Source organism: Rhipicephalus microplus, chromosome 5 (genome assembly GCF_043290135.1).
Source record: "Rhipicephalus microplus isolate Deutch F79 chromosome 5, USDA_Rmic, whole genome shotgun sequence".
NCBI classification, from domain to species: Eukaryota; Metazoa; Arthropoda; class Arachnida; order Ixodida; family Ixodidae; genus Rhipicephalus; species Rhipicephalus microplus.
In genome coordinates, this window is record NC_134704.1 from 221,676,216 (window position 1) to 221,704,097 (window position 27,882).

The window sequence follows — 27,882 nt, forward strand, 5'->3', positions numbered from 1 at the left end:
GATTCCATGTCCGTCTTCATAGAAGCTTTCAACTGATGCGTCATCGTGGCTGGATATAGGCGCGTAAGGTTGCATCACCTTCATCTTGTATCTCTTATTGAGTTTAATTACGATACCTACCACCCTTTCATTAATGCTATAATATTCCTATATGTTGCCAGCTATGTTTCTGGGAATTAGGAACCCCACTCCCAGTTCTCTTCTGTCAGCCAAGCCTCGATAGCAAAGGACGTGCCCATTTTATAGCACCGTATAGGCCTCATCTGTCCTCCTAACCTCACTGAGTTCTATTATATTCCATTTAACACCCTCTAGCTCCTCGAGTAGTACAGCTAGGCTTCCCTCACTAGATAAGGTTCTAGTGTTAAAAGTTGCCAAGTTCAGGTTCCAACGGCGGCCTGTCTGGATCCAGAGATTCTTAGCACCCTCTGCTGCGTTGCAGATCTGACCGCCGCCGTGGTCGGTTGCTTCGCAGCTGCTGGGGACTGAAGGTCGTGAGTTAATTGACGTATGCATGTGGGAGGTAGTGGCCAGATACTGCACCAGGGTGGCCAATTCATCTCTGGTGAGAAACCCCCCCCCCCCCAGCTCGGGTCCGTGGTGTCGCTACACACCAAACGCCTGCTTACGCAGACGCCCCTGCGTGTCCACTATGCTATGTAATAATCGCTAGAGATTTTGAAATGTAATATAAGCCACATTTATGTCCTGATGCATCTGAACATTGACTAGCTGAATGGCGTCTATTCTGCCTATCTTATTATAAAAGCCTTCTCATCTGTTTTCACTCTTGAAATGGTTACTCCTTTTCGAATCTTTAGTTCATTTCATAATTTCTCTATTCTATGCAATAAATTTGTAGTCATCAGTAAAGATGGTATTTTTTCTTTATTTACAAACAATAAAAGTGCTGCAAGTATGGATCTTCTTGTTTTTAGCCACGATATAATAAAAATATATTTGGGAGTATTTTTGAAGCCTTTACTGCACTTTTTTCATTGATAATTATCCTTTTGCTGCATTCCTCATGACATGTGTGAAGCCAAGTTATGCAATGTTCTAATCAGGCACCTGTCCTGATTCTCTAAACTACAGACCCATTCCTTTCACTTACACCTTTTCCAAGCTCCTCGAAGGCATCATTCAAACTCAAATAAATAATTATTTCAAAGAACATCATGTTTAAATAGCACAGTTTCTGTAAGGAATTTCCTTGTGATCATCAGCTGACATAATTTACTCATGGCTTATTAATAGACACTGGCTTTCAAGTTGAAATCTTGTTTCCCAGTTTTTTCGACGCACTGATTGGGTCTCCGACCATATGCCTGTATTCACTAACCATCCTCGGTGTTCCCTCAAGTTTTTACTATCGGTTGTAAGCCTTTATTGCGCTTGATGTATAAAGTTGGCCAGTATTCGTGAACCAGTCTTGTTGTAGTTTTTTACCTCCTTACCATTTTTGTGCCTTTATAACACAAGTAGAGGGTACAGAAGCTTGAGGAGAACTCGAGGAAAGGCCAAGGTTGGTTTGTGAATACGGGCCATAGACTCCATAGTTAACACAACTGAACATTCACACACACATCTTAGTATACAAGGGTTCCTCTGATATCGCAGTCAATTCACCTCTGTTAATGGCTAAGTACTTAGCCATTAAGCCAGGCGAAAATTTGAAGTGGGATTTCAAGTGGTTCCACTTGCTGCCAAGTGGTCTTTAAAGTGGTTCCACTTGCTGTCAAGTGGTCTCTCAAGTGGTCCCACTTGCTGTCAAGTGGTCTCTCAAGTGGTCCCACTTGCTGTCAAGTGGTCTCTCAAGTGGTCCCACTTGCTGCCAAGTGGTCCTTTAAGTGGCCCCACTTGCTGCCAAGTGGTCTCTCAAGTGGTCCCACTTGCTGTCAAGTGGTCTCTCAAGTGGTACCACTTGCTGCCAAGTGGTCCCTTAAATGGCCCCACTTGCTGTCAAGTGGTCTCTCAAGAGGTCCCACTTGCTGCCAAGTGGTGCCACTTCAGAGCAAGTGGATTCCATTGACAGACCACAAGAGAGACCACTTGCTGTCAAATGGTCCCTCTTGCTTTGAGCGGAGACACAACAGGTTCCATTGCCATAAAGTTCCCTAAAGCCTTGAAACAATATTTTCTTTCTTTGTTACAGACACAGTAAATTATGGAAATGTTGTTAGTATGGTTCAAGGTAGTGAATTTTATACTTATTTGGTTACTGCTCTTTCTATGCAATTACTGACACGCGATAGTGTGTATTATTAGGTAACATATGGCCATATCTCTATGTTCTCATAGGGTACGTATTTTACAGGTCACCTATAGTCATCTTATTGCTTACTGATTCAAATGTATAGATTTTTGTACGACATAGTTTCTTGATCAATGGCACTGTATCTTCTCATTGCATCTGTATGTAGCCCGTATACTTTGTTCTTTGGTACTGTAATGTATATTCCTTGTTGGTTGAATTGATTTACTATGGATTTTCAAATAATCTTGAATATTTTGTATACTGGAAAATTACCACAGTTTTTTCTTTTCTCTTCTCGCTGCTTTGCTAGGAAATCTTTATATGTATTCTTTATTTGGACCTTCCACTAGCCTTTGGCTATAGGTCCAACAAGTGTTTGTTATCTGTACATAGAATATGTACATAGAATATGAAAATAAACATTCAAACATTCAAAGTTGTCTCACAAGTAGTCCTGCTTCCTTGCTACTTATAGTGTAATGTGCTGAATTGATTCTTCATGCATTCAAGTTTCACTTGCTATGAAACAGCTTCTAATAAGTGATATGTCTCACAAGTTTTCAAGTGAATATTAAGACAGTACTACTAGTTTGTACCATAACAGGTTCCACTTTGTGCCAAGCAGTTTAATATTTGGTTCAGTTATGCTTCAATAATTAAGGAAAAGGAACAAACGTAAAAAGGGACAGACGTAAATAAATACATACACAATTTACCCAAGTAATAGCATAAATATATGTGAAATTGGTACTTATGAGGCTTTAAGCCTAGTACTCCATTAAGCAAAATAATAAACAGTTGAACTTATGTCTACACATAAGTGACAACCTTCATAGGGACCAACAACTGCCCAGAACATGAAATGAGGTTACTGCACGAATGGAAAGAATGATCCTCATAGTGACTCAAACCAACCCTGTTTTTCTCATGAGAAGTGAATTTATGCCTTTATTTCGTTAATAAAGATTGCAAAAAATGACCTGTAGCACATCCGGTAGCAAAAACTTAAAATTATTCGATGTGCCCTGTCACATGAAAGTTGATTAGTGTATGCGGTCAGAAATTTTTCTTGTTAGTATTGAAATATTGTTGGCTTCTTTATAGTAAAATATATTAATCCATAAAAATATCCATACCGGCCTGCATTAGTAGTACGCATTAAAGTGGTGCTGCTTTCGCGTGACGTAATGATCCCATGCTCGTTAGCACGTCTTGAGCAACTTCTATGCATGCTCATGAAACCGTGTACTCAGCTTACAGGTCGCCAAGATTTTGGAGCAGCGTGGTTTTTCTACCTACATTTTGTCTTGGAAATAACGTGTACTGCTACTCGGCACGGCTGCACATATGCGCAATGACATTTTCAGTGACTAGGCTTGGCTTGTGTGTCGAGAGAGTAACGACAAAGGACAAGTTCTCCACGGCACAGGTTCAAAAACCTTGGGTGCAGGCGTGCATGCAATGTGGCACAACACAGCGAAGCTGTATAAAGCCACATCGTGTCAATGTAATGACTTGTTATTTTTAAAAATAGTTGTAAAGCTCAGAATAAATGTGGTTAAATATAGTTGCAGAAACTCCCGCGAAAGCACAAGGACAGCATGCACAAATAGCTAGAAGGGCTACTGGAATCGCTATCAATTTTCAGTGTTACTGGACGAAAAGGCACATTTGTGTTCGGAGCCTTTCAGATTGAAAAATACCTCTGATAAAATACGTGCTTTTGGGGTTAATTACTGCAGCTACGAACACTATGAAAGATAAGCTTTCTGTTGAGCCAGAAGAAACTCGGTTGAAAAAGTCTGTTGTCGGTCCCTCTAAAAGAGCAAATAACTTTACATGTAAGGGTTTGTTTTCTTTTTATGTACATGTAAGGATTTGATTATCTAACAGACAATCATGCCAAGGAAAGTTAGGGGATGTTATTAAAAGTAGCTGTAGTGTAAATGTGAAGAAAGAAAAGTGGATTTAACAGAGCATTGTGCTACACATTCTGAAAAAATTGCCAAAATGAGGTTTCTCAGAAATTCAGACTGTCACTTTAAGCAAATGTACCACTTTCAGCTAAGCAAGTTGCCAGAACGGCCAACCCTAATAAAGTCAGAGTAAAAATAGAGATTAGGTAAAATACAATGCTTCGATAGAAATACAGTGCTTTAAGACAAGAAAATATCAACATTGAGGGAATGAATAAAATTGTAACAATAATGGTTTCTGAAGCAGCACTTGAAGTTGGAGGTAAAGCACTAAGGCAAGAACTGAAAGCTCAAAAACCACAAATGATTGAAAAAGCAAAGAGAAGCACGTGACATGACCAACTCAAGATCTGAAAAAAAAAAAAAAACACTGGTTGAGCTGACGAGGTTGATCGATAAAAAGGAAGTCAGACAGATGTGTGAGGAACTACAACTTGAATGTCGTAGAGACAGCTGTAAAAGAAGTTCACAGCATCGAAACAGCTAAAAAAAGAGGTTTAGGAAAGACTAACAGTGAGCTAACAGTGAACAGTGAGAAAATGTGGACTCTACAGAATAAGCAGCAAAAGTAACATGGATAAAATTTAGATGATTGGGAGTGAACATAAGATAGAATGAGAATCATCACTGTTTCACTAAAATGATCCATAGCGATTGCACAACTCCGCAAAAAACATTGTCCCATTCAAATTAAGGTATATGCATGGACGAAGAGACCTTGAAATTGAATGAATAGCTTTTGAAGCACATTTGCGTGCTACTTTTAGGTGGCTTACTCCTTCAAAACTCTTCACTTGGTAATTGTGAGAGACAATGAAAATCTCAGAGCTTCCATCGACTTTACAGACATTGAATATATTCTCTATTTTCACATAGTCATCTCCTAATTTCCCTGCAGTTGAGTCTCTTTTTCTTGACCCTGGATTGTAATTATCAGTATGCATGATGCATCCATTCACACAGATGCGACTATGCTCTTCAATCCTTTGCACACCAGTGATTTTGCCATTTACGAATTCCATTAGGTCATGTGAAGGCACCTGTGGTTTTCCAAGCAGTTTTACTCCCATGCACTTTTTTTTTGTGTGCAAACAAAGTTCCTTAACTTCTTCTGATGCCATAGATAGAAGCTGATTAAAATTGCTCATTAGAAGAATTCGTGACAAGATTTGAAAAGGGATACCGTTTGATGAAGACACAAGTCTTACTAGGTTACCCATGTTGCTTTCGAATTCGAAGCATGAGATAGCCCAAAGTGGTCCATGCAGTAGCACACTCTTTGGCAAATGCAGCAGTGTGTGCATATTAGAAGTCATCTGTGCTTTCTCATAATTACATTCGGTCATGACAACAAACTTTGTTATTTCTAATGTACAGTCGTCAATTTCTTGTGATGTCACATGACTCTTTAACAGGGTATACACTGAAGACACCAGGAGAGCAAAGTGCTCCAGAAACTGAGCTGGCAGGATGCCTTTCAGACATGGAAGGCTGTAGAAGAGGAGCCAAGACTCCCACTCAGATGCCTTCCAATACTTTCGAAGCTTAAGAGATCTCGGTGTTCTATTAAAGCACACTGGAGGTCTCTGGCTTAGGAGACGCTCATCTGCTTCCCTTAATGTCCGAGGAGACCCAATATAACATGCCCTTCCTGTGTCTGAAAACCACAGTTCTGTGACTTGGCGTACAACTCCAAGCAACACAGCATGCATGTAATCAGGGCGAAAGCTCCAGACAATGTCAAATCCAGGAACGTTGAGGAGAGGTGATGGCCCCTTCACCCCTTTGATAGAGCGCTTCATTTTCGCTGCCATTTGCATGTCAGTCAACATGCTAGCTGCAGTCCTGTCTTCAAAAGTTGAACCAACAGGGTACTTCACACATCCTGCAGAAGTTAAGACGAGACTTATGTAGCTTTGGCAGAACACAAATAACAGGTGACACTCATAAACACATATAACCAGCAAAAAGGTAGATATTATTATACCTTCAATGAATTCTCCAGGATGTAGGCACCAGGAACAGCCATAATAGCCATTGAACTGTAGGACGTTCTGCATGGAAGCCCGGGCTGGTGCATCAGCAACAGCAGTTATGCAGTACACCTAGAAAGTTCGAGAAGGCTGTCATTTGCATTCCTAGCACTACATCTATGTAACTGCGTGAGTAAAACAAAACTGAATAGGTGCAATATTTTAAGGAGACACAGGATACCTTTGAATGCACTTGTCGACCATTCACATTCCAGCAGATTCCTTCAGTAGAGAGTTCGTTCATTTGTTCGGCGAATGCCTCGAGAACTAATGTCATGTCTGGATGTTTGGTACCATACCACAAGAGCGCACAAATGATGTTGCTCCACCGTCTGTGTGGTGGAAGCTCATTCACAGTCAGATGTACAGGCCAAATGGAGTAGTTAGTTGATTTAAATACAGGGCTTCCATCTGCACTGACAGTTAATGTGATGTCATCTTTCTGGCAACCAAGCTTTTTTCGCTGGGTCAGATAGAAGGCACCATCAGTCACATCTGACACACTAGCATTTTCTGTGTCTTTTTTTTCATTTAATGATTTGTAAAGGTCTTCTCTCAAACCATCATCAGCGAGCACGGATGAAATTTGCTTTTTTAATGGCAAGCCAACAAAAAAGGAGCCATCTGCTGTCAACTTCCGGCCGGTGTAGCCCTTTCCACAGCACATACCAGTCAGACTATTGCGTTCACTTAAGCTACCACCTGTCTTGGCCAGCAGCCGATTGCAAAACGGGCAGTAAAAGTAGAACTTCATATCTTGTGGTGAAGTTGCAGTGAACTTTCTGAACAGGTACTTGCTGTTTGGAAGCAGATTCGTTCCTAAAATATTATTACATAATTTTAACAGGTCTTCAATGGCAGTCCACGACAAACCATGCTTAATTGCGAAGTCCATTACAAGCACGAGGGCATCCCCTACAGACAAGGTGTTTGCGTTGCCAAGCGGGCGCGCAAACTCCAACCGAAAGAAGTTGGAGCTTGGCAGAGCATCAGACGGCTCCGTCGCATTTGAGAGTTGATCTGACAATTCATCGTCGGTGTCGCAGTCGCCAGCCGACTCTTCTCCTACGATGTTGTTTTCTCGTCCAATGTCCTCGACTGACACGGATGCTTCATCATCGTCCGAGGATTCAGACGCACTTGTGACCACATGTTCTGAACCGACGTCCATAGCAGGCGGTGTTGAACGCGCGGTAGCATTCTTTCTTACTTCATAATGCGTAGATTTCGGCAAACGATCATTCCACGCATCGGGTTCTAGATATCGCTTGCGGTTATTTTTACTCGTGCTCATCACGCCTGTCACAGCTTGCTTCTGATGGGCACGCTAAAGTGGTCCAAAGAGGTTCAAATGAAGAACGAATAATAAGACAGTTAATAGGCAATCAAACGTTGTTTACGACGTCGACGCACATGTGACAAAAGACGTCTGACATTCACATGCTTCATGGCATGGCTTGGCGCGGCTTGACTGTACAAACAGTTGAGACTGGCTTACCATCAGAGTTATTCAATCCTGGCTTACTGACTTCTTCAAATATCAAAGTAGTTATTATAAATGCTTACAAGATACTGTTTTATGTGTTTTGTTTATTTGAGTAAAATAATGGCAATTGATATTTTGACCAACGCCTGTTGTTTTGACGTACAAAACGTTTATTTAGCGGCCGAGTTATTGGCTTCGTTTTTAGCCAAGCCATGGCCGAAGCATAGAACCACTGTACACCTGCCTATACTATAGTGTACTAATCTAGTACACTATACACCTGCCCGTGCCCTGTGACCGTGCATGCCTTCGTCCGTTGTTACTGTCGTTGTGTGTAGTCAGTGTAGTGCTAACGACTCAGGCACGTTTTTCTCGTGGTGCACAGCCATAACACGGCGTACGTGTGAGCAATATGTACGCATTAGTGCGGTTTTTAAATAGCTTTGATCAGAAAGAGTACTAGTACCCGTCCACAATATCAAGGGCTTCCACCCGGTAAACAAGGACGATTTTAACAAAACCAAAGTGTATACCACACTCTGGATCGACGAAGACCCGGATATTACAGGATCGTACACCTGTAGAATCCTGCTGCTGGCAGGTAAGTAAATGAAGCTAGCAATTTATTGCGGTTTGACACCATAAGTAGCGTCATGCCAAACGCATCGCACATATCACATTGTTTGATATATCACATGAGCAATCGAGGAGCATATGCTCCCACTTGCTTATAGTCGTGTGGTCTACAAATAATGCTATTCGTAATTGTTATGCTTCTCTGCTTGAGGGATTACTGTTGGGAGTCATCATATTTGCTAAACAGCTTTTGCCGGCCGCACGGTATTAACCAACACATATATACCATGCAGAAATTTCGATGCTCTAGCTTGTTGCCTTTGTGTTAAATGTAATACCTATGCTGAACAAATTTGCTTTTCTCAGTGGTGCAGAACTGTTAAGCACACACTAAAGAAGTAGAAATAATCTTCATCTGGCCCAGCTGCTTGCGCTGCCTTTCTTGAAAACGCGGCACTGCCCTCTTTCCTGCCAGTAACGATATACGTCACGCTGACAACGCGCGCCGTTCGTGACCGTAGAGTGCTGGGCGCGCGGCGATAATGCAACAAGAATGACGCAAGACGACAATTATTGTTGTGGGACAAAAAGGAGCCCACTTTACTCTTACCTTTCTTTGAGTGTATGTGTGTGTGCCCATGTTATCATCGCCTGCAGCTTTTCCAATCTAATATTGACGCATTTTGACTTTATATTTGTGCATAACAGACTCGGAAGAAGAGTTGCATAAGCAAAGAAGCAACAAGCGTCTTCCGCGGCCTGTAATAAATGCTTCAGACATTGAGCATGAAGAAGAGCTTATCGACCTCGACTTACAGCAGCCAGCAGCAAACAGCACACTGACTGCAAAAGAGGTACTACACTAAGTGCTCTAAACGTTTGCCATGTTTCAGTCGAACATTGCTTATTTGTTTTCATTTCTTTCTGCAGGCACACAAAAAACTCAAACAAAGTCAGGCAGCATCCAAAAGCGCTGCTTATGAGAGCATACTGAGTCAGCATGCCTCAAGTGCGCTAGAAAAAAATAAAGCTGCCCGAGAGTCTCAAGTAAGCATTAAAATGTACACTTCTCGAATTTATTCAATCTTTTTCAACTCCTTACTATTCGTTGTACTCAGTCATCTTCAAAAAGGCACGAGATCACCGGCCATAACCAGAAAAAATTGAAGAAATATACTTGGCAGGAGCCTTACGAAAAAGCGCTGAGGGAGCGGAATGAACTGAGACAGACAGTTGCTGCCATGAATGAAAGATTGGACAGTATGGATTGCAAGCTTTCAATGAGTAAGTGTACCGCAGTTTGTTAGATTGCTATATCTTTGTTGTCAAATGTGGCTTTGGTAGAATCTAAAAGGTTTCAGTGGTGTGTGTTACCTGAATTTCCACAGAGTATCGTGAAATGTGACGTCAAAAAGGTCATTACCGGACAGGTTTAGCTGATGTCAAAGTGCAAGATAATGTATGTTGCTGTATAAATATATGTCAGGAGCAGATAATTAACGCAATATTAACTGAATAATTTGTCAAACAAATCAGTGTCTTCCTAGCTTTTGTTTACTTTGATTTATATAACTTTTTTTTTGACACCGCACACCCATAAACATGAACGGTTTGTAATTAAATCTACACAGTGATACAACTCGCCTTGAGTATAGCCATTTAAATTCAGTTATGACAAACTGCATTGTCATGGTTTTGTTCAGTGTAGAATGCAACCTGTCACAGTGGTCTAGTGGATAAGGCACTCTGCCGCTCACCCGCAGGTCACGGGATTGAATCTCAGCCTTGGGGGCCGCATTTTTCATGGAGGCGAAAATGATTGAAGCATGTTTGCTTAGATAGGTGCACATTAAAGAACCCCAGGTGGTCTAAATTACCTGAGCCCTCCACTACGGCGGTCCTCATAATCATATAGTGGTTTGGGGATGTTAGACCCCAACAACTAATTATTTCAGCGTAAAAATAAAGACAAGATAAGCTAAGACAACTGTTGAGGAGGAGGAGGATTGAAGGAGGAAGGACAGGGAGGTTAGCCAAAGACAACTGTTGGCTTTCTTCTAGCCCTGTACATCTGATGAAATGATTATGTCGAATGGGTCATTAACACTAATTTATCCAAATGCACACTTTTCTCAGATTGTTGTGGCATGTACTATCAGCATCGAATGAAATGCAAACTGTGCAAAGCATGAGCAGTGGCACAGTGCGTGCTGCCCTGTCATCACTATGGAAATGCACAGTGCTACCAAACTGGAGCATTGCGCATCTGTCAACGGTGCTGACTGGATGACTATCATTTCTAATGCTTTCCACTGTTCACTTTTAATTTGAAGCTGATAGTGCAACACCTTACTTTATAGGCTTTTATATTGATTCATAGTATTACTGGCAAATCTTTATAATTTTTTTTTATCTTTTCAGTTGTAGAAATGCTACAAGGGGGAAATGTCTGGCAGCCTCGAGAGACACTTACTAGCAAAAGTGCCTCGCAGCTTCGAGGAACACTGGCAAGCGAAAGTGCCCCGCCTCCTAAGAAAGCACAGCAGACACAGCAGTCCCCTGCAGGTGAAGTATGCTCACCTGCATGAATGTTAATGTTATGAAACTTTCTTGCTGGTCAAAAAGCTAAACCTTCAGCCTTTTCACTAGATAATAAAGAGTTGTATCTTGATAACAGCCTCAGTAAATTGTTTTGCTTCTACTTTTTCTCTACTGTGTACAGATTTTCCGGAGACTGAGCGCAGAGAAGTTCAAGCTGAGAAATCACACCCAGCTCCCACAGCAACGTCGCTGGCATCATGTGTCGACACATCTACAGGAAGCCTGCAGAGCCAATGCAAGCCTTCTGGAGAGCCACTGCCCACAGGTAGAAGCTCAAAAGCTTTGAATATCATTGTGTCAAGGCTATCATTTTGATGTAATTCTCAACTTCACTTATTATTTTTCATCGGCAGCTGACTCAAAGGCCACCGATGTTCCATTCACAGAAATTGGTGGTGGCAAGGTAAGTGGATCGCTGTGCTCTCTTCATTTCTTTTCTAATCAGCTTGCTTTGACTTGCAGTATCATGTGAAAAATGGTCTAGTCATCGGGAGCCAGCAAGCCGAGAAAATATTGGGCCACAAGAAACCTTCCCTTGTGGTAAAGGACATGGCCCAAGCCATATGGGGCCGTGAAGGATTGGCAGAACGCAGCTATGGGGGGAAGCTAGCCCCCAAGGATTACAAAAATCCTACTGCGGTAGTGCGGAAACAGCTGAGCCCAGACAAGGTTGCTTTGATTATTGGTAAGGGTGTGGTAGATTTGTGCTGTAAATAATTATGCGACTCCCATGCCTGTTTTAATTTCTGTCTTTTTTTTTTTTTGCAGACACTGTGACACATTGGGGCTCGTGCAAGGGTGTTCCTGTTAAAGAAACAGTGGATAACTTGTCGACAATTTTGTCGCAGAAAATACAGGACATCCGGCGCAACAAGAAGAAAGAAAACTAAATGCTTGAAGTATACCACTCATGTAAAGTAATAAATTATTAAAACTAATATCTGTTTACAGTTTTCACTGAAGTGCTCAAGCGGTTCCTGTGACCACTTGACAAGTAGATATAGACAGGTGGTCCCACTTGCCAAGTGGGACCGCTTGAAGTGGATTATTTAACCGGGATTTGAAGTGGAACCACTTGCCAAGTGGAACCACTTGAAGTGGAACCTGGATTTGAAGTGGAACCACTTGACAAGTGGAACCATTTGAAGTGGTTCCACTTGTCAAGTGGTTCCACTTCAAATCCAGGTTCAATAATCCACTTCAAGTGGTTCCACTTGGAAAAGATTTTTGCCTAACTCTTCGACGGCTCAAGTAATATCTGGCACTCCGCAAAGAAGTTTCCTTGGTCCCCTGTTTTTTTCTAATATTTGTTAATGATTTGTCTAAGTGTATTTTTTCTCAAACTAGACTTTTTCACTGATGACCACATTTGTAGTGTACTGAGCCATGAAAAGTAACTCTGGCTATCAGTTATTATAAAGCAACCTCTGTTCAATTACAACTTGGTGCTCATCATGGCTACATTTCTAAATAAGTGTAAGGCTAAACTTGTCACGTTTACAAAACGTTTCATGCTGCTTTCTGAACTTCGCATACTCCTAATGACATAAATGTTGATTCAGCTTCCACTGACAACTACTTAAATGTTCATTCTATGTTTGACCTGACATGGAACCGTCATACCTATTTCGCTTTGTAGTTGCCACTACCTCTCTGCCTCTAAAATTGTAATCTACAACATGCATAAACAACAGGTGCTTAAACTCACCCACTTTACTTCAATTCATCCTAAAATATAGAGTATACTTCATAGATGTGGCACCTGGATTAGGCCTACATCATAAGTAACATCGATCTCTCCGGAAAAATGCAACAGATTTTATTTTATTTTCTGATTACTACCATTTCATTGGTGTGTCAGTCCTAAAGGCTTGTGCTGGTCTTGATAACCTTTACCATCATTGTACACTAGTTTGTTTACCTCTTTTTTATAAAATATGCTGCCACTCATTACTTCATTTTTTTTTCCAATCATACTTCCACATCACCATCGTCCTTTCAAAGTTAAACACATAGCTTGCTGTACTTCCAACTTTGCTAAATAATTCATCCCTAAAACCATTATCGAGTTGAACTGGCTGCCTCCTTATATTGCAACTGAAATGAATACGCTTAAATTTAATAAACTTATTAAAAATATTACCCATTTGTAGGCTGTCTCACTAGAGCTTTTCTATTTTCAGAATTGCATTTTTTGTATATTTTGTTTGTTATGTCATACTTTTTTAGGTGTTTGTTTGATGAGCATTGTTGTTCTGCTTTTTATTGATGCTACAGCTTATCTGTTTTTCCCTCCTCCTTATGTAATATATCCCTACAAGTAAGGACCTTGAGGCATTTCTTCCAATAAAATCAGTAAATGACAATTCTAATGTACCAAAGTCTCATTCCCTTTTAAATGAAACCGCTTTATCAATTTTTAGGCTGGTTAGTCATTATCAATAAAGTCTGTGAATGTCTTTTTATGCCATTTCTAAGCCTGAAGAAAAAAAATAGCAAGAAAATACTTGAGCCACAAAAAAATCATTTTTTATTCAAGAGAAGCGCTTGCATGTATAGGCTGGTGCACATGTATGCACTTATATTTTCAGAGGTGGTGTTGCTTCAGTGGCTCATACAGTACTCGCCTACTCGCCCAATAGATGCAGCTTTGATTAATCCAAGCACCACGGTTGCATTTCTGTAGAAGTGAAATCTTAGAGAACCACGTCAGGTGGAATACTAGAGCACAATAAAGAACCCAATGGGGTTCAAATTGTCTGGAGCCTTCCAATACACTGTCTCGAAAAGGTTGTACTACTTTGTTAAAGTCTGTAAACTTAAATTTAGAGGCAAAACTCTAAAGTAAATCATAACAGTACACTGATGAAGTCATGCAATAAAAGTTTGGACACAGCATGGTAGAGTTGACGTGTCAGAATGAATGGTGTGAAAGTATTTGAAAAGTGCATGTAATATTGTGTAGTACCATTCAATTTGGTCTTTTGTTTGAAAAACTCTAGGGGAATATTTTTTATTGTTTAAAATTATAGCAAAATCTCAATAGTATCAAACAAACACGAGATAAAGGTATGATAAATATAATCCAAAATACCACAATTTGTTAGATATAGACAGCAATCACTTATACTTTTTAAGGAGAGTCACCAGATATTTTAGGCCCATGGCAAAGTAGCTCCAGTGCGTTACATGCCACAAAAGTGCTACTGACATTCTTTTGGGCTCCAAATCTGAATGAAACATCGTAAATAGTGTAGTGCACGTGTGTGAGTGCATGTGTTATGTATTTATCACTGCATATATCATAGTTATCATGTAGTATCTGTAGTAACATGTCAGGCAAAAAGCCAAACATCTCCAACTCTCCACTAAAATGATTCTCACTCTCCAACAGCTTTTTGCAAAATCTGGCTTAAAAATCACCACATTTTTTTTGTGTTTAAAACTTCCTCTGTTTGCTAATTTCTATAGACGAAAATTTTCCTGCCTGTTCCTGCTAGTTTATAGCTTTTTGCCGACTCAGCTAGAGAGTATCAAACAACAATTTTCATTCAAAGGATGTCTATAGGATGCACTCGATAAAATGGTGTTTATGGCAAGCTAATGAGATAATGTAACTATAAATAAATTACTTTTTTATGTATATAAACACATTAAGGTATTTTGGCACGAGCCAAATTGAATAAATTTGTGAAATTCTATATTCACTGTGGAAGCATGTCAAAACAAAACGGCACAAATAATATGTCATAGCAGCCTGTTCAACATGCTATGAAGTAAAAACGATTGAGGTGCTCAAGATATATCGTCTGAAAAATAAAGTCCAATTTCGCTTTTTTTTTTAGAAAAAAGCTCAGTGTTCATTGAAGACCAACTTTGTGCTGGTCACTTAGTGGACTAAAAGTATTCATAAAGTTATATATGTTAGCTAAAGATATGTGAAGTTACAGGGAAGTATTGTTTTTTGAACTCGAGAATACTTTGTTTTTTTCAATTTTGTCACACTGTAAACTTTTTTGACAATGTAATGCAAGTGGCAACACGCGTTCGCAACAACAGCCTTCAGCCCAAGCCCACTGATCTGGGATGTAGGCAGTAAACTTGGCACTGTCTATGAATGAAATGGGGTTATCATTGGCGTTGGGTAACCAACAGAGGCAATACAAGCAATGTGGTCAGAGAGTGACAACATCCCAATGAGCCATCCAGCCATTACAGATTTACAATCATAACATGCTACTTTCTTCAGAGGGTTCTGCAAATGAAATAGGTGTGTTTTGTATATTTATATAACAATAAATTAAATAACATGCATTTAATAAGCCAGATAGAGCACTGGTTTCATTCACACAATATACTAATAAAAGCTGACCTTTTACAATTGTTTAACTTCAAATTCAATGCAATTCTTAGTGAACTTCTGTGACTTTGAATCAATCAATCATACAATCAAATAATCTCTCTCTCTCTCTCTCTCTATATATATATATATATATATATATATATATATATATATATATATATTGTAGCGAAGCCTCCGAACTATGAAATGGGTCGAACTCTTGAGTACCTACTAGTGGGGCTACCCAACAAGGACGCCGCTCGCGCTGAGAGCCCGTGCTTGGCTGTGACTGTCGCCATTTTATATTCTCGCTCGTTGCCGGCTAATAAACGCCTTAACAATATATATATATATATATATATATATATATATATTGTAGCGAAGCCTCCGAACTATGAAATGGGTTGAACTCTTGAGTACCTACTAGTGGGGCTACCCAACAAGGACGCCGCTCGCGCTGAGAGCCCGTGCTTGGCTGTGACTGTCGCCATTTTATATTCTCGCTCGTTGCCGGCTAATAAACGCCTTAACATGATATATATATATATATATATATATATATATATATATATATATATATATATATATACACACATATATATATATACCTATCTATGTATCTATCTATCTAGCCACCTACAACCTTGTGCACTCCTTATCATTTCATTAAAGAGATGTACACCCCAAAATTGGTATACATTGATTGGTACACTCGCAGCCATTTCATTATATAGATATATGCCAAACATGATATGGCGGGATATTTTTGTACAAATAACATAAATTAAGGGTGCGGTAATGAGAAAACCATGACATGCATGTCACGAATGGGCTAACATACATGTCACGCTCTTGGTGTGCTTGCGGTTATATTGCTATAGCTTGGTTTATACCAAAATTAATATGACGTGATCATGGGTCAGCAAAACTTATGCAGCTGATTCAGACTGAGGCTCACGGCTTGATCTGAGTTTGATTGAGTCGACTCGTGGGTGAGTTCGTCAACCTATGGACGTGACTGCATGATGAACATAAAGAGCAAATGGTAACATGTAAATTATGACGTACAGTCATGCACCACGTGATTTACATGCCGGGTTCTTGGTGTGCTTGCGGCAATTTCGCTAGCTTAATATACAGCGAAATTTGCATTGCATACCACTGTATGATGACCATAAATGACATTTCCTAACATGCAAATCATAATATCCACGTCTTAATTGTACAGCATGGTTTCCTCCTTCCTGGCTGCTTCGCATTATGCATCGATTCCTATATACTGTACATGGGATCTGCCTTTTCTTTTTTTTTTCAAGAAGAGCATCCTGCTCCTTGAGAGCCAAAGAATGTCATAAAACTAATATAGTCTAGCCTTATGTCGCTGTTGTTTATGTTACAGTAACATGATGCACTGCGAGTGTCAACGAAAGCTACTGTGCATGCTCCTCACAGCAGCCAACCCATGAGTGGGGCCATGTGTATGTCAGGTTGTTAGAATGGCGTGTATGAATTGCTGTGGTAATATATATATAACTATATATATATATATATATATATATATATATATGCACCTTCAGCAATGTTTTTCAGTGTTCTGCTATAACAATGCTTCAGAAACAGGCCGGAACTCTGGATTAGTGTCCACCGTGTAAATTTACAGGTGATTTTATGGGCACATTTATAAAGTACATCTAGCTATAGTTTGTAGTATGCTCCATGTAAATTAACTGATATTTTTAATGTGCTGAACCGAATGGCAGCCGGTAATGTGATCTAGAGTCTGCAGTCTACATTTCTTTGGCGGAAAATCTTCGACTGCAGATCCAGCAATTTTCTCTCGTACACTGGGGCCATTTTAGATGCCAAGCATGTTATGGTCGAGTTCAACGCTGTGTGCGGTGTGACCACCCTTGCTGCGCATGCGCGTCCCCTCCCCGTCTCTCTTCTCTCCTACACTCCCCCCTCTCTCGACTCGCACCACCGACGCAAGCAGCATCTGATAGCGAGTTCCTTGATAAAAAAAAAATGACTGCTAGCACTGCACAACCGTTCACTGGCCACCCCGTATTAGGCACTGGATATTGACCTCCAAGGTAGTGCTAGTGATAGATTTCTCTTGTGCGTTGTTGTACAATGAAAATGAGCAGAGTGCGCATTATACTTAGTTAAAAGTGTACTGAGGGTCTCTGCATTTAATAACAGTCTCGTGTCTCTCACCCATTAGCAGTGATTGGCATGTTACCGTAAGAAACACCGGTTCATCACTGCGTGCTTAGCGCCTCGTCCCCAGGTTGATCTCTTGCGCAACGTTGCGACGAGAGCCAGCGTAAACGGCACCACCTGTGTAAGCGTTAGCGCCCGCTGCTTCACACGTATGCGTGGTTCTCTTTAGTGGGAGAGAGTAATTTTTCTTCCACCATCAGTTTCTCTATCGGCGCAGATCGCAGACTGTGCAGCTCGTAAGCAGGAGCCGTACATTAGGAATAAGCCCTGCATGCCTGACCAAATGCATCGCGTACCACGAGATTTTAAATATTTATTCCCCATCTGCAGCAGTTAACCTAAACAGCACTGTGCGCGCAATCAAAGCCACGCCACATCAATCTATTTATATAACTCTGTGACAGCTAAGACATCATGTGCAAAGATGGCACTTGGCTAAGTTACTCAAGGACTCATGCAAATTCAACTTGCATTAGGCCGCTGTGGTAGCTCAGTGGTTAGAGCATCGAACGCGTTATTAAATTCAACTTGTGATCAACCAGCTATAGTTCCCAAAGTGAGCAATTAAAGAAATATAACAGCTATTATCACATCAGGTATTGCCTCTCACTCACATAATGGCCTGCCAAATGTGAGCAGCTTTAATACACCAACAGGTGGGTACGATGAATAAGGCATATATCTTTTGATTGCTGCACATCATTTACTTATAGGCTTTACCGCAATGCGTTCGCAATGCAGTGAAGCTTAATCATCTTTTGGTAATTGTCTTGTCTGTTTGAAAAGGACGCGCCAAGATGCATATTTGGCCTGAGCAGTCGCAAATGCTTATATTTGTTTCATGCACAAGTGGCCTGTGCATGCGTTCATTTCGTATCATGTTCGTATCATGTAATGCTCTTCTGCTCACTCTGGCTTTACCGCAGTGCTTTTGCGATGCAGTGAAGCTTAATCATCTTTTGATAATTGTCTTTTTGTCTCCCTGAAACGGACGTGCCAAGATGCATATTTGGCCTGAGCAGTCGCAAATGCTTATATTTGTTTGATGCACAAGTGGCCTGTGCATGCGTTCATTTCGTATCATGCAATGCTCTTCTGCTCACGCTGGCTTTACCGCAGTGCTTTGCAATGCAGTGAAGCTTGATCATATTTTAGTATTTGTCCTTTTGTTTGCCTGAAACGGACGTGCCAAGATGCATATTTGGCCTGAGCAGTCGCAAATGCTTATATTTGTTTGATACACAAGTGGCCTGTGCATGTGTTCATTTCGTATCATGTAATGCTCTTCTGCTCACGCTGGCTTTTTCACAGTGTTTTCACAAGGCAGTGAAGCTTGACCATACTTGCTTTTATGTGTATTGCGACTTATCAAAGTTTTGTAATAGCTCAACTGTTGACGCTAGAAGTGATGCATTCTATGTGAAAGTTTTATACTTAACTTCGGAGATTCATGTTTTTATAAAGTTTTCACAATATATCACTAAGGTCGAGTTGGAAACTATGCATTCTTGGAAAACGGCCATGAACACGACGGAGACACGAGATGAGAAAGACTCAGTACTTCGCCTTTGTCTTGTGGCTCAGTCGTTTTCACGTTCATTTTCAAAGTATCTATCAAAATGCTGACAACGCTGTTTCACTGCCAGCAACCTTTGGCGTGCAAAAAAGGGAGCTAAATTTTATCTCAGCCTGTAAACTAAGCCATTGCGGCTACTTGATGTACGATAAATAAAAGACCAAAATTAAGAATGAGCAGTTGATATTGATAACAGGTGCTCATAGCAGCACTTTTTTTGCTGTGCACTTGAATTACTGTCTTATGTAATGTTATGGTCTGTGAATACACAATGACACTACTACAACCAAGAAAAATTTTACTAACATTTATTTGTAAAATAACTGCTACAAAATAGAATTCTGATCCCCTTCTCAGTAGTTGCATAATTTAGCTGGAAGAAGACAGCATCATCCAACTTCCTGACGACTTGACAACAGGGTGAGTCCACAATGTACTGGACCTGTACAAGATGAAGAAAACAGATGAAAAAAAAAACAACAGATAAATCAAAGAGTTTAAAAAATGGCACCTGAAACTTTCAACTTGCCCACCACAGCAGTGAAAAGACTCCTGTTGTCATATGTATTTTCTGCCTGTTGGTCAACGGGCACAAGTCCCAGTCTTGTTTGTTAATAGAAGCTGCTTAGCATCACTTCATTGCAAGACTTTTCTCTATCCGTCACCCGAGAACGCGCTCTGTAGTGGTCAGGCTCCGCCTAGAGACTTGTGGCAGTGTGACGTTAATGTGGGCAATATATACACAGACTTTGGTTGCCTAATTTGTAGCAAACTTATTGTGAGCAAATTTCATAATTGAATTCATAAAATATCTGAATGTAATATAACACCAAAATGCTGAGGCTTTAGAACGTTACAAACTCAGCCTGCCTACATTAACAATCCCAGTGCCACAGGCATGCAAGAACTGCTCGTATAATCATGAATCAACTAAACCATTTTGATATATTGACAGGTTTTCAAAAATGACTATTTTTGAAAATTTGATATTCATATTTTTCTCTTAAAGGGCAAGTTACCGTTGCTGCAAAGAAAAAAAAAAGCAAATCATATACAATATATGATACATTTTTTTGCAGTTTACAGCCGCACATGGTAAAAGGCTGCATGCATGAGTGTTTGTTGTGTGCCATTCATAGTATTATTTCCGAAATCCTTATTCAGTTGACATTTAGCGATCAGCCTATGAATTTTCTTGTTTTTTTATTTTTCATTCCGTGCATTAGATATGAATATATTTTAGTTCAGGAAATTTGCTAAACGAAGGGAAGTTTTTCTACTTTTGGCAAAAAAACAAAACAAAGCAAGAACCAGTTCTAGAACTTTTATGAAAGAGACAGGTTTGAGGTTTGATGTGAAGAGAAGTGAATAAAGAAGAAATGCCACAGAAAGGACTGCCTCAACAAAGGAATTTCGTTCGTCGGGGTAACATACATTTGGCAATTTTTTTATTTACTCCTAGTTAACGCTCCACCACTAACTTACAACAAGAGAGAAAAATAAGGTGGTACATGCAGAAAGTTAACTCATCACATAACATGAAAATTTGAACCAGAACAAGAGAAAGAACAAAGACGAGTGCTCGCCTCCAACAAGATTTATCTTGAAGAGCAAACATATATACTCTTGAAATTCAAAAAACAGACAAATCATTCAAAAAGCCCACAACTGCCATGCACGAAAACCTTACATCCTCAGGAAAGACAATTCGTTTTGACAAATCCTTAGAGAGAGAGTGAGAGAAAGTACTGATGCAGTTCAGCTCTAGTCTACAAATATTTTTTGCCACGACAATTTCTCTCGTAGTTTTTTTTCCCCAATGATAATAATGTCACACAAAAGTGGTTTGGAGCCACACCTGCTGCAGTGCAAGGTCAAGAAACGATTGCGACCATTCTTGAGGTTACAAGCGTGTTAATTGCAGCACGTGTGGCTGCAAAATAATTTTGCACGACATCATTATTGCTGGAAGAAAAAACAACAAATAAAATGCCAAGAGAAATTATCGAGGCAAAGAGGATTTGTAGACTAGCGCTGAACTGCGTCAGCACTCTGTCTCGGGCTTTGTCAAAACAAATTGTCTTTTTTGAAAATGTAAGATATTTGCGTATGGCAGTTGTGGGCGTCTTGAATGATTTGCCCGATTTTCACATTTCAGGAGTATATATGTGTTTGCTCTTCAAGATAAATCTTCTTGGAAGTGAGCACTCGCGTTTGTTCCTTCTCTTGTCCTGGGTCAAATTTTTTGCTATGTGATCAGTTATGCATTACCAACATGCCTAACTTCATACTTTCGATCCCTGAAGTCAGTCTTTAAAGGGCCACTCACCAGGTCCCATAACAAATTTTAGTTAGACTGTGGAAGTTGTTGTGTATCTAACGGAGAGCATTATACCACAAAAAGTTTTTCAATCGGTTTATTACGAGCTGAGAAAATAGTTTTTTCTTTCTTTAACAGCAGGAAACAAGGATGAAAGGAGGCAAGCTCAAAACCCTTGCCACTCCCCCGTGTAGCCTTCACAAGCCAAATCTCTTTCCTACCCTCTCCAGCATCCAACCAAGAGGTCACATGCACATTACGTGCTCAAACAAGCCCAACCCTCGAGAGCGCGAGCGGTGTTGTTTTGTTGACCAGCATTGTTTTGTGTCTACTGCCTGTTTTTGCGAAATTGTTTGGAAACGCTGGCTTTGATGCGGTTGAAAAGATGATCATAATGAGTGCTCGAATGCACAGGACCATTAATTTCTTTTCCAGGACAGGAGTCTGCTTGATGCAGTAACCGCGGAGACACGAACGCATGCGAAACGCCAGCACATTAGCTCGGCATCTCGTTGCAATTCACGGGGAAAAAAATTAAAAAGACAAACACATTTTCCTATTGCGTCTCAATATGTATCCCAAGTTTTATTAATCTCTTCAAGCAACAAATTACATTAACTATGCATGTCACGTTAAATAATTTCCGCCATGTCACGTGCCACTGTTGGCAGCGTCAGAGCACAGTCGTCTACATAGAGGACCAACGTCACTGCACTGCTGTGTATGTAGGGCGATTCATATGTGCACATCATACCCTCCTTTTCTGGGGGCGCACCCGCAAAAAAAAGGGGGAGAAGCGTTCGTCTTGAAATTTGACCCATTTCCGCGGCACATAGAGTTGCAATGTTTGGCAGACGTGACCATAAACTCCCGATGTACGTATTGCACTTGTCAGCTCAAAATTGTCAAACCCGGTGAGTGGCCCTTTAAAGAAAAGTAAAAATTAGAGGAGGAGACATGAAGAATGGTTAGAAATTTTGCCATATGTCTACACCAAAATGGAATGCTATTATTAATTAGGAGAATGTATCTTTTCCTTGGCAACCAGCAAGCATAATTTAGAACACACGAATACTTTTTTGTCCAAGTTAGCTGCTAAAGAGCCGAGACAAGCTCCGCGAAATCCTCTTGAACAACCTGCGCAAGTAATGTCCAATACTACCCCACTATATTGTGGTTGCTGGCAGACACAATGTAACTTGTAAATACTATCTCTTGGCTGTACGCGAGCAGCCATGGTGTTTATAAGTAGAAAGTCTTCGATCATACCACTCTGTATGCATTGCAGCAAATGTTTGCGTAGCATAACCTGGTTAAGGTTCAAAGTTTCTGGTTTTCTGCCTGACGCTATATAATACATGTTAGCAATTGCAAACAAGCCACAGTCAAGTGTGTTGCACTGGTTTTGTGCCTTCATTGCTTGAAGGGTTAATGTTGGCGATTGTAATTTAAGAACATGACAGATTTGCCTAACAGCATCAGGAGGGGTATCTTGATCAGTTGAATCATATATAAAGACTGTTTTTGTCCGCACCAACATTTGTTACTGTAAGCCAATGATTGGGGTTCTGAACATGCAAGATTTGAACGAAAGGGCCTTTGATTTGAGTGAATTGTAAACATCGGCCCAGTAAGACATCTTGAAAGTCGACACAAGTAGGATATTTTTTCTGAATTAAATACTGTGCGACATTGATTACGCTATCTGATATGGAGGTGCCCTGTACCAGAACATTTAAATCTGCATCCGAAAGAGGATACCGTTTGTAGACATTTAACATGTCTACTTTAACCGTCGCAAGGCCTACCTTTTTTACTTGATTTGGGAAAAATTTACGCTTGACAGCTCTCACTTTTTTTGGCCGCCCCCTTCTTGCTTTAACCAAAGGTACCACAAGTTTTGTACTGTTAGAATGCCCAAGATAACTTGTGGCAGTAGTTTGTGCTAACGAAGCTGGTGCAGCCTTTATGGCTGCTGAAGTTTGGTTACGAGAAAATGTGGTTAAATTTCTGAAGAAAGCCTCGCAGGACGAAAGTTTTTCCATTAACTCCTTCTCACCACAATTAGATAATACGTTAGCCCCGGTTTTTGACATTTCGCAAAGACTCCTATAAGCATAAGTATACTTCTTTTGTGCAGTGTCAAGCTTCACACAGGATGGTGACTGAATGCTGCTTGTTACCACTGGTGTGGCACTAGTGGTTGTGCAGCTGTCACTCAGCAAATGATCCTTGCACCACCTGTCTGGTATGCAAGCCTTGTCGAAAAGATCTTGCTTAGTAAAGTCACGCACTGCTAAAATATGTGCACAAGGCAGAGTGTACTGGTTATAAAAAGCACATGTGCAAGAAGTCAAGCACAATGAAACACTGTACTGTGATCTTGGTGACACTACAACATAAGAATTAGAAGTGGAAGTGACTTGATAACTTACATTTTTAAACTTCTCATACTGCTCTAGTACTTTACTTGTAGCCTCAGAAGTGCAATTACGGGACAATTCTAGCTGAAATGGGTCATTGAAATCATTTATGTTTAGGTTCAGCTTCATTTCTTTAAGCTTAGAGAACTGTAGAGATAAAGATTATCAATGTAACCTACCAATGCTTCTATTGCTTGAACCAAATGCATGCTTGAAGAGAGATAATTTTTAATCTTTTGATTGTGGCACTCAATGCGATTATTAGTATTATTACCAAATGTAGGAAGGGCTTGCCGATATGCATGTACCCACATTTCCTTACACAAGAGCCAGTTATGCATATAGTAAGAAATGAAATCTGTGCAAGTCATAGCTTGGAGGTCAGCAAGCTTATCGAAGTAGTCTTGCTCAGTGGGTGAATAAACTAAGCTTTTTAAGAGAGGAAGCAACTGATCACGTTGCTGTCTAGCTTTTTCATTAACCTTTTGCTAGAAACAATGCAACACATGCCACGTACACAAAAGTATGTTAGAATTAGGAAAAATACTGGTTAAAATGCACAGTTCATTGAGATCTTTATCAATCATCACTACTTTGCAAGCAGACACAACAAATGGGTTGAAATCTACAAACTTTGTGAACATGGGCTCAATAATTTCCGTCGTCTCATTTCGTAAGAAGGCATAACACACAGGTCTCCCACGACCACGACCATCTTAAACTAATATAGAGTAAAGAATATAACCCTCAATATTCACTTTTTACGTTCCACCAATAAATAGAATCTCTGGATACTTTTCCAAAATCTCACGCATGTGCGTTGTTTGAAAAAGTATGAATTGGAGGTTATTATTTTGATTCATTTCATAGTGAATAACCCAGTTTGGATTATTTTTTAGCAAGGTCTCTACCTGCTCTAAAACCATTTCGCCATGAGCCTGCTCATTGCGGATAGGAATAGAAAATCGTTGCTTGTAATTATTAATGTCCTTTGTAGTTAACTTCTTACCAGTTTTCTGCTCGACCAAGTTTTTAAAATCCTTTGCGCCAATATTACATTTAGCTAAGTCAAAGAATTCTTCTTTTTCTCCACAACTCAGGAACCTCTTCTGAGGATACAAATCATAATATTCTGTGGGATGGTTATGCTTAGCTTGTAGTTTAGTTATTTTGTAGTGCAGAGTAGGCGATTTACATAGGCTTACCGATACTGTCATTTCACAGCCAGTACCATTGTAAGCTTGCTTTGGTCGCTTTCCTATCACCCGGGGCTTTATTGTGCGACCGTGAATGCAGCTATATTTAACCCTAATATACTCGAAGTCCTTATCTTCTGATGCGAATGGACTTTTATTACTCTTATTTATCATGACTACGTGCCTGCCCTCCCTGTACCACTCATCAAAGCTTTTCTTAAAGGAAGGAAAGTTATCAAATGTTGCATTTAAATAAACTTTGCTACCCCCACCATATAGTGTATTTACTGGGTTATTGAGGACAGTTGGGTTGGCACCAGTGTTTACACAAATAGCCTGGGCACCAGGGCTGGCAGGCCTGCTTCTGGATGTCAAAGCCGCCTCACAATACTTGTACTGCACAGCTGCAGTGCACCCAGCTTCCATAGGGTCACCAGCCTCTGTGCCAGGATCGCGCTCAATTCGCATGCAATCCCGAGTCAGTGCTGGTGGATGGCTTTTGCAGACAGAAACCTCGTTCACAGCGTCATTCGTGACAGATTCACAGTGAGTCGCGAAACTAACTGAGCAGTCTTTCAACTGCTTACTAGGAACACGCTGCACCTTTTTAAAGCTATCACGAATGACGTTGTACGAGACACTGGCTCGTTCTTCAGGCTCTCTACCACAGACAGCGGAAGAAGCAGACTGAATCTGTTTCTGGCTCACTACTGCTGTCATAGGTGAAGTGGACCTGATAGACTTGGCAGCTGTCAGAGCAAGAACTTTGCCTTCACTATCTGCACACAGTTTAGAGCTCTGTTCTTGCTTGTGCAGTGCCGCAGCCTTCCGCCGGCTCTTCTTTGACTGCACCAGTTTCCACTCACTGTCGCCACACTGACCGACAGCCTGTGGCACAGCCGCTTTTCCAGCACTGGCCTCCTCTTCCCCCACAGAAGAGCGCACAAGAGCACTCTCATGCTCCTGTGAGGCTCTCCTTATTTTCCTGTCACAAGTGGTGCTTGCACCTCGACTAGGGATCATCGGCTGAACAGGCCTCTCCCCAGTGTTTCCCTCGTATGGTACACTTGTGCCATGGAAAATGGGGAAGGCAGGCTGTCCCAGGTCCACCAAGCCTTGCTTCCCTTGCAGCGAAGGCGGACACCGCCAACGAGCGTAAAGCCAATACCATGAATGGTACTGGCCAGTTGGTCAGTGTCGTGTCTCTGCATGAGAGCACTGCTGGTTTTTCAGACAGGAGCTGGTGCAGTGGAAGGTCCACCTACTGCTGGAGAATATTGAACTGCATGCATACCAAGTGCAGGAAAATCGACTTCCAAGTTGATGGCAAAGTACTCCTGCCGAGCCCACCCACTCCGTGCAGATGCCTTGGACTCCTTGTAGGACTGTTGGATGCGTCTCCTCTCTAGGTGGGTGGACAAGGCACAGGCCTCCCAGTGCAGGAAGTCTGCCAGCACCTTGTTGCCAAGCCGGCTGGGGTGGACACCATCCCTGCTCAGGAATCCAGGCCAGCTGTCCACGAGACTATCCAGGATAGTGAAGCTCCTCTCCAGGCAAAGCTGTGCGAGTGTGGCATTCACATTCTTGTAGTGGTCATTCAAATGACAAACATCAGACAACTGTTCCCCTTTGCGGTACTACTGATTCTGCCCCCGAGGAAGAATGGCAGAAAAAGCTACATGCAACGTGGAATTGCTTTCGATGATTTTCTGAGCGAGCTGGCGATATTTGTTCATGCACATGTTGACACTGTCAACAGTGTTGTTCATGCCAACATGTACAATGACAACATCAAAACTGGCCAGCTTGTCAGCAATCATTGAGAGTAAGTGCTCAATTCTTATTCCTCTGGGTGCGGCAACGCTAACAGACAAGCCAGGGCGCGATGGGAAATACTGGTCCACGTATTTCACCATCGAATCGCCAGCTAATAACACACGCGTCATGTTGCGCACACTTTCAATTCAGAATTACACCATGAAAAAAAAAAAAACAAGAAAGTGAATATTTAATCTAAAACACGGCTGTCAATTACGCAAATGCACTACGACACAGATACGAAGCACGTTAACATGGATGACCAAAGTAAGGGCCGCGTACAGATGCTGCTAAATGAGCCTATACGCTAAAAATCTCAAAAATACGTATTGGGATGGATATAAACAACGTTAGTAAATATAAAATAGCAGTAAAAATGAGCGGTTGAGCTTAGATGAAGATGATGTTCGAGGCTTGCGAATATGTAGCAGAACAAGGCCTGTAGACAGCTCGCAGAAGCAGCAACCAACCGTACTCTAGCCGCAGCAGCAGCAAGTGAGCGTCTGCTGAGCAGCTGAGTCACGTTCCGATTCAGTAAATTCGAACAACGCGCTAAATCAAAAACGACGTATGTCGTGATGATTTTTGTGACGTCACTTCCGTGCGGCGCAGGAGCCGTTTTTGTATGGGGTGGCTCGTGCGCCGCGCAGCAGTCCCCTATGTGCATTTACTGTAATCATTGCAACGATCAGTCATTTTTTATTACATTGTCGCCGTTTCGATTTATTCAGGCAAAGCATACTAGCACCACCTCTTCAAAGACTGGGCTTGCAATTATCACAACCTGATCTTTCATTTGGAGCCTCTACACTGGGTTTCAGCCACAGGGATGTTTTATTCGCCGTTCAGGCATACATCACTGCGACTAAACGATTTTCTTGCTAAATTACGGTCTCACTATTTTTCTTCATTTTATTTTCTGCACACTTGATATCGGCATTTCAAATCAAAATTAAGTTACAAAAGTTTTGTAGAAATGACGCAATGCTGAAAGTATGGGGCAAATTCACCTTATAATCGGCCAATCCCCTCCTTTGGGTACGAGCCATTTGCAC

The 27,882-nt window shown here is 41.0% G+C and overlaps 3 protein-coding genes across 10 annotated transcripts in view; 1 reads left to right on the forward strand and 2 right to left on the reverse strand.

The window, feature by feature from the left end:
• Positions 1 to 2,846: 2,846 nt before the first annotated feature.
• LOC142818140 (uncharacterized) lies at positions 2,847 to 7,992 on the reverse strand. 2 transcript variants are annotated; one of them, XM_075896534.1, is made up of 3 exons: positions 6,448 to 7,983; positions 6,221 to 6,338; positions 2,847 to 6,118 (listed from the first exon to the last, which is right to left on the reverse strand). In XM_075896534.1, the coding sequence occupies exons 1-3, from the start codon at positions 7,558 to 7,560 to the stop codon at positions 4,869 to 4,871; spliced, it is 2,481 nt and encodes an 826-aa protein (XP_075752649.1). In that variant the 5' UTR covers positions 7,561 to 7,983; the 3' UTR covers positions 2,847 to 4,868. The 2 variants fall into 2 exon arrangements, with proteins under 2 accessions (XP_075752649.1, XP_075752650.1); XM_075896535.1 differs by having other exon boundaries at positions 5,779 to 6,118; positions 6,221 to 7,992.
• Positions 7,993 to 8,016: 24 nt separating this feature from the next.
• Positions 8,017 to 11,867, forward strand: LOC142761656 (uncharacterized). Of its 2 annotated transcripts, XM_075896537.1 has the most exons (9): positions 8,018 to 8,353; positions 9,037 to 9,182; positions 9,259 to 9,375; positions 9,447 to 9,612; positions 10,750 to 10,893; positions 11,051 to 11,194; positions 11,283 to 11,332; positions 11,392 to 11,614; positions 11,698 to 11,867. In XM_075896537.1, the coding sequence occupies exons 4-9, from the start codon at positions 9,570 to 9,572 to the stop codon at positions 11,817 to 11,819; spliced, it is 726 nt and encodes a 241-aa protein (XP_075752652.1). In that variant the 5' UTR covers positions 8,018 to 8,353; positions 9,037 to 9,182; positions 9,259 to 9,375; positions 9,447 to 9,569; the 3' UTR covers positions 11,820 to 11,867. The 2 variants fall into 2 exon arrangements, with proteins under 2 accessions (XP_075752651.1, XP_075752652.1); XM_075896536.1 differs by having other exon boundaries at positions 8,017 to 8,353; positions 9,259 to 9,612.
• Positions 11,868 to 19,361: 7,494 nt separating this feature from the next.
• Positions 19,362 to 27,882, reverse strand: part of LOC119173506 (uncharacterized) — a 157,198-nt gene continuing 148,677 nt past the window's right edge. For 2 of the 6 annotated variants that reach the window (XR_012883817.1, XM_075865051.1), the window contains 2 exons: positions 26,364 to 26,568; positions 19,362 to 19,512 (listed from right to left, as the gene is read on the reverse strand). Coding sequence is in view for 4 of the 6 variants with exons in the window: in XM_075865051.1 (XP_075721166.1) it covers positions 19,460 to 19,512; positions 26,364 to 26,568 (258 nt within the window). In the remaining 2 variants the exon portion in view is untranslated. Of the gene's footprint in view, positions 26,569 to 27,882 lie in introns of all 6 variants that reach the window. The other 4 variants (XR_012883816.1, XM_075865049.1, XM_075896541.1 and 1 more) reach the window with 2 other exon arrangements.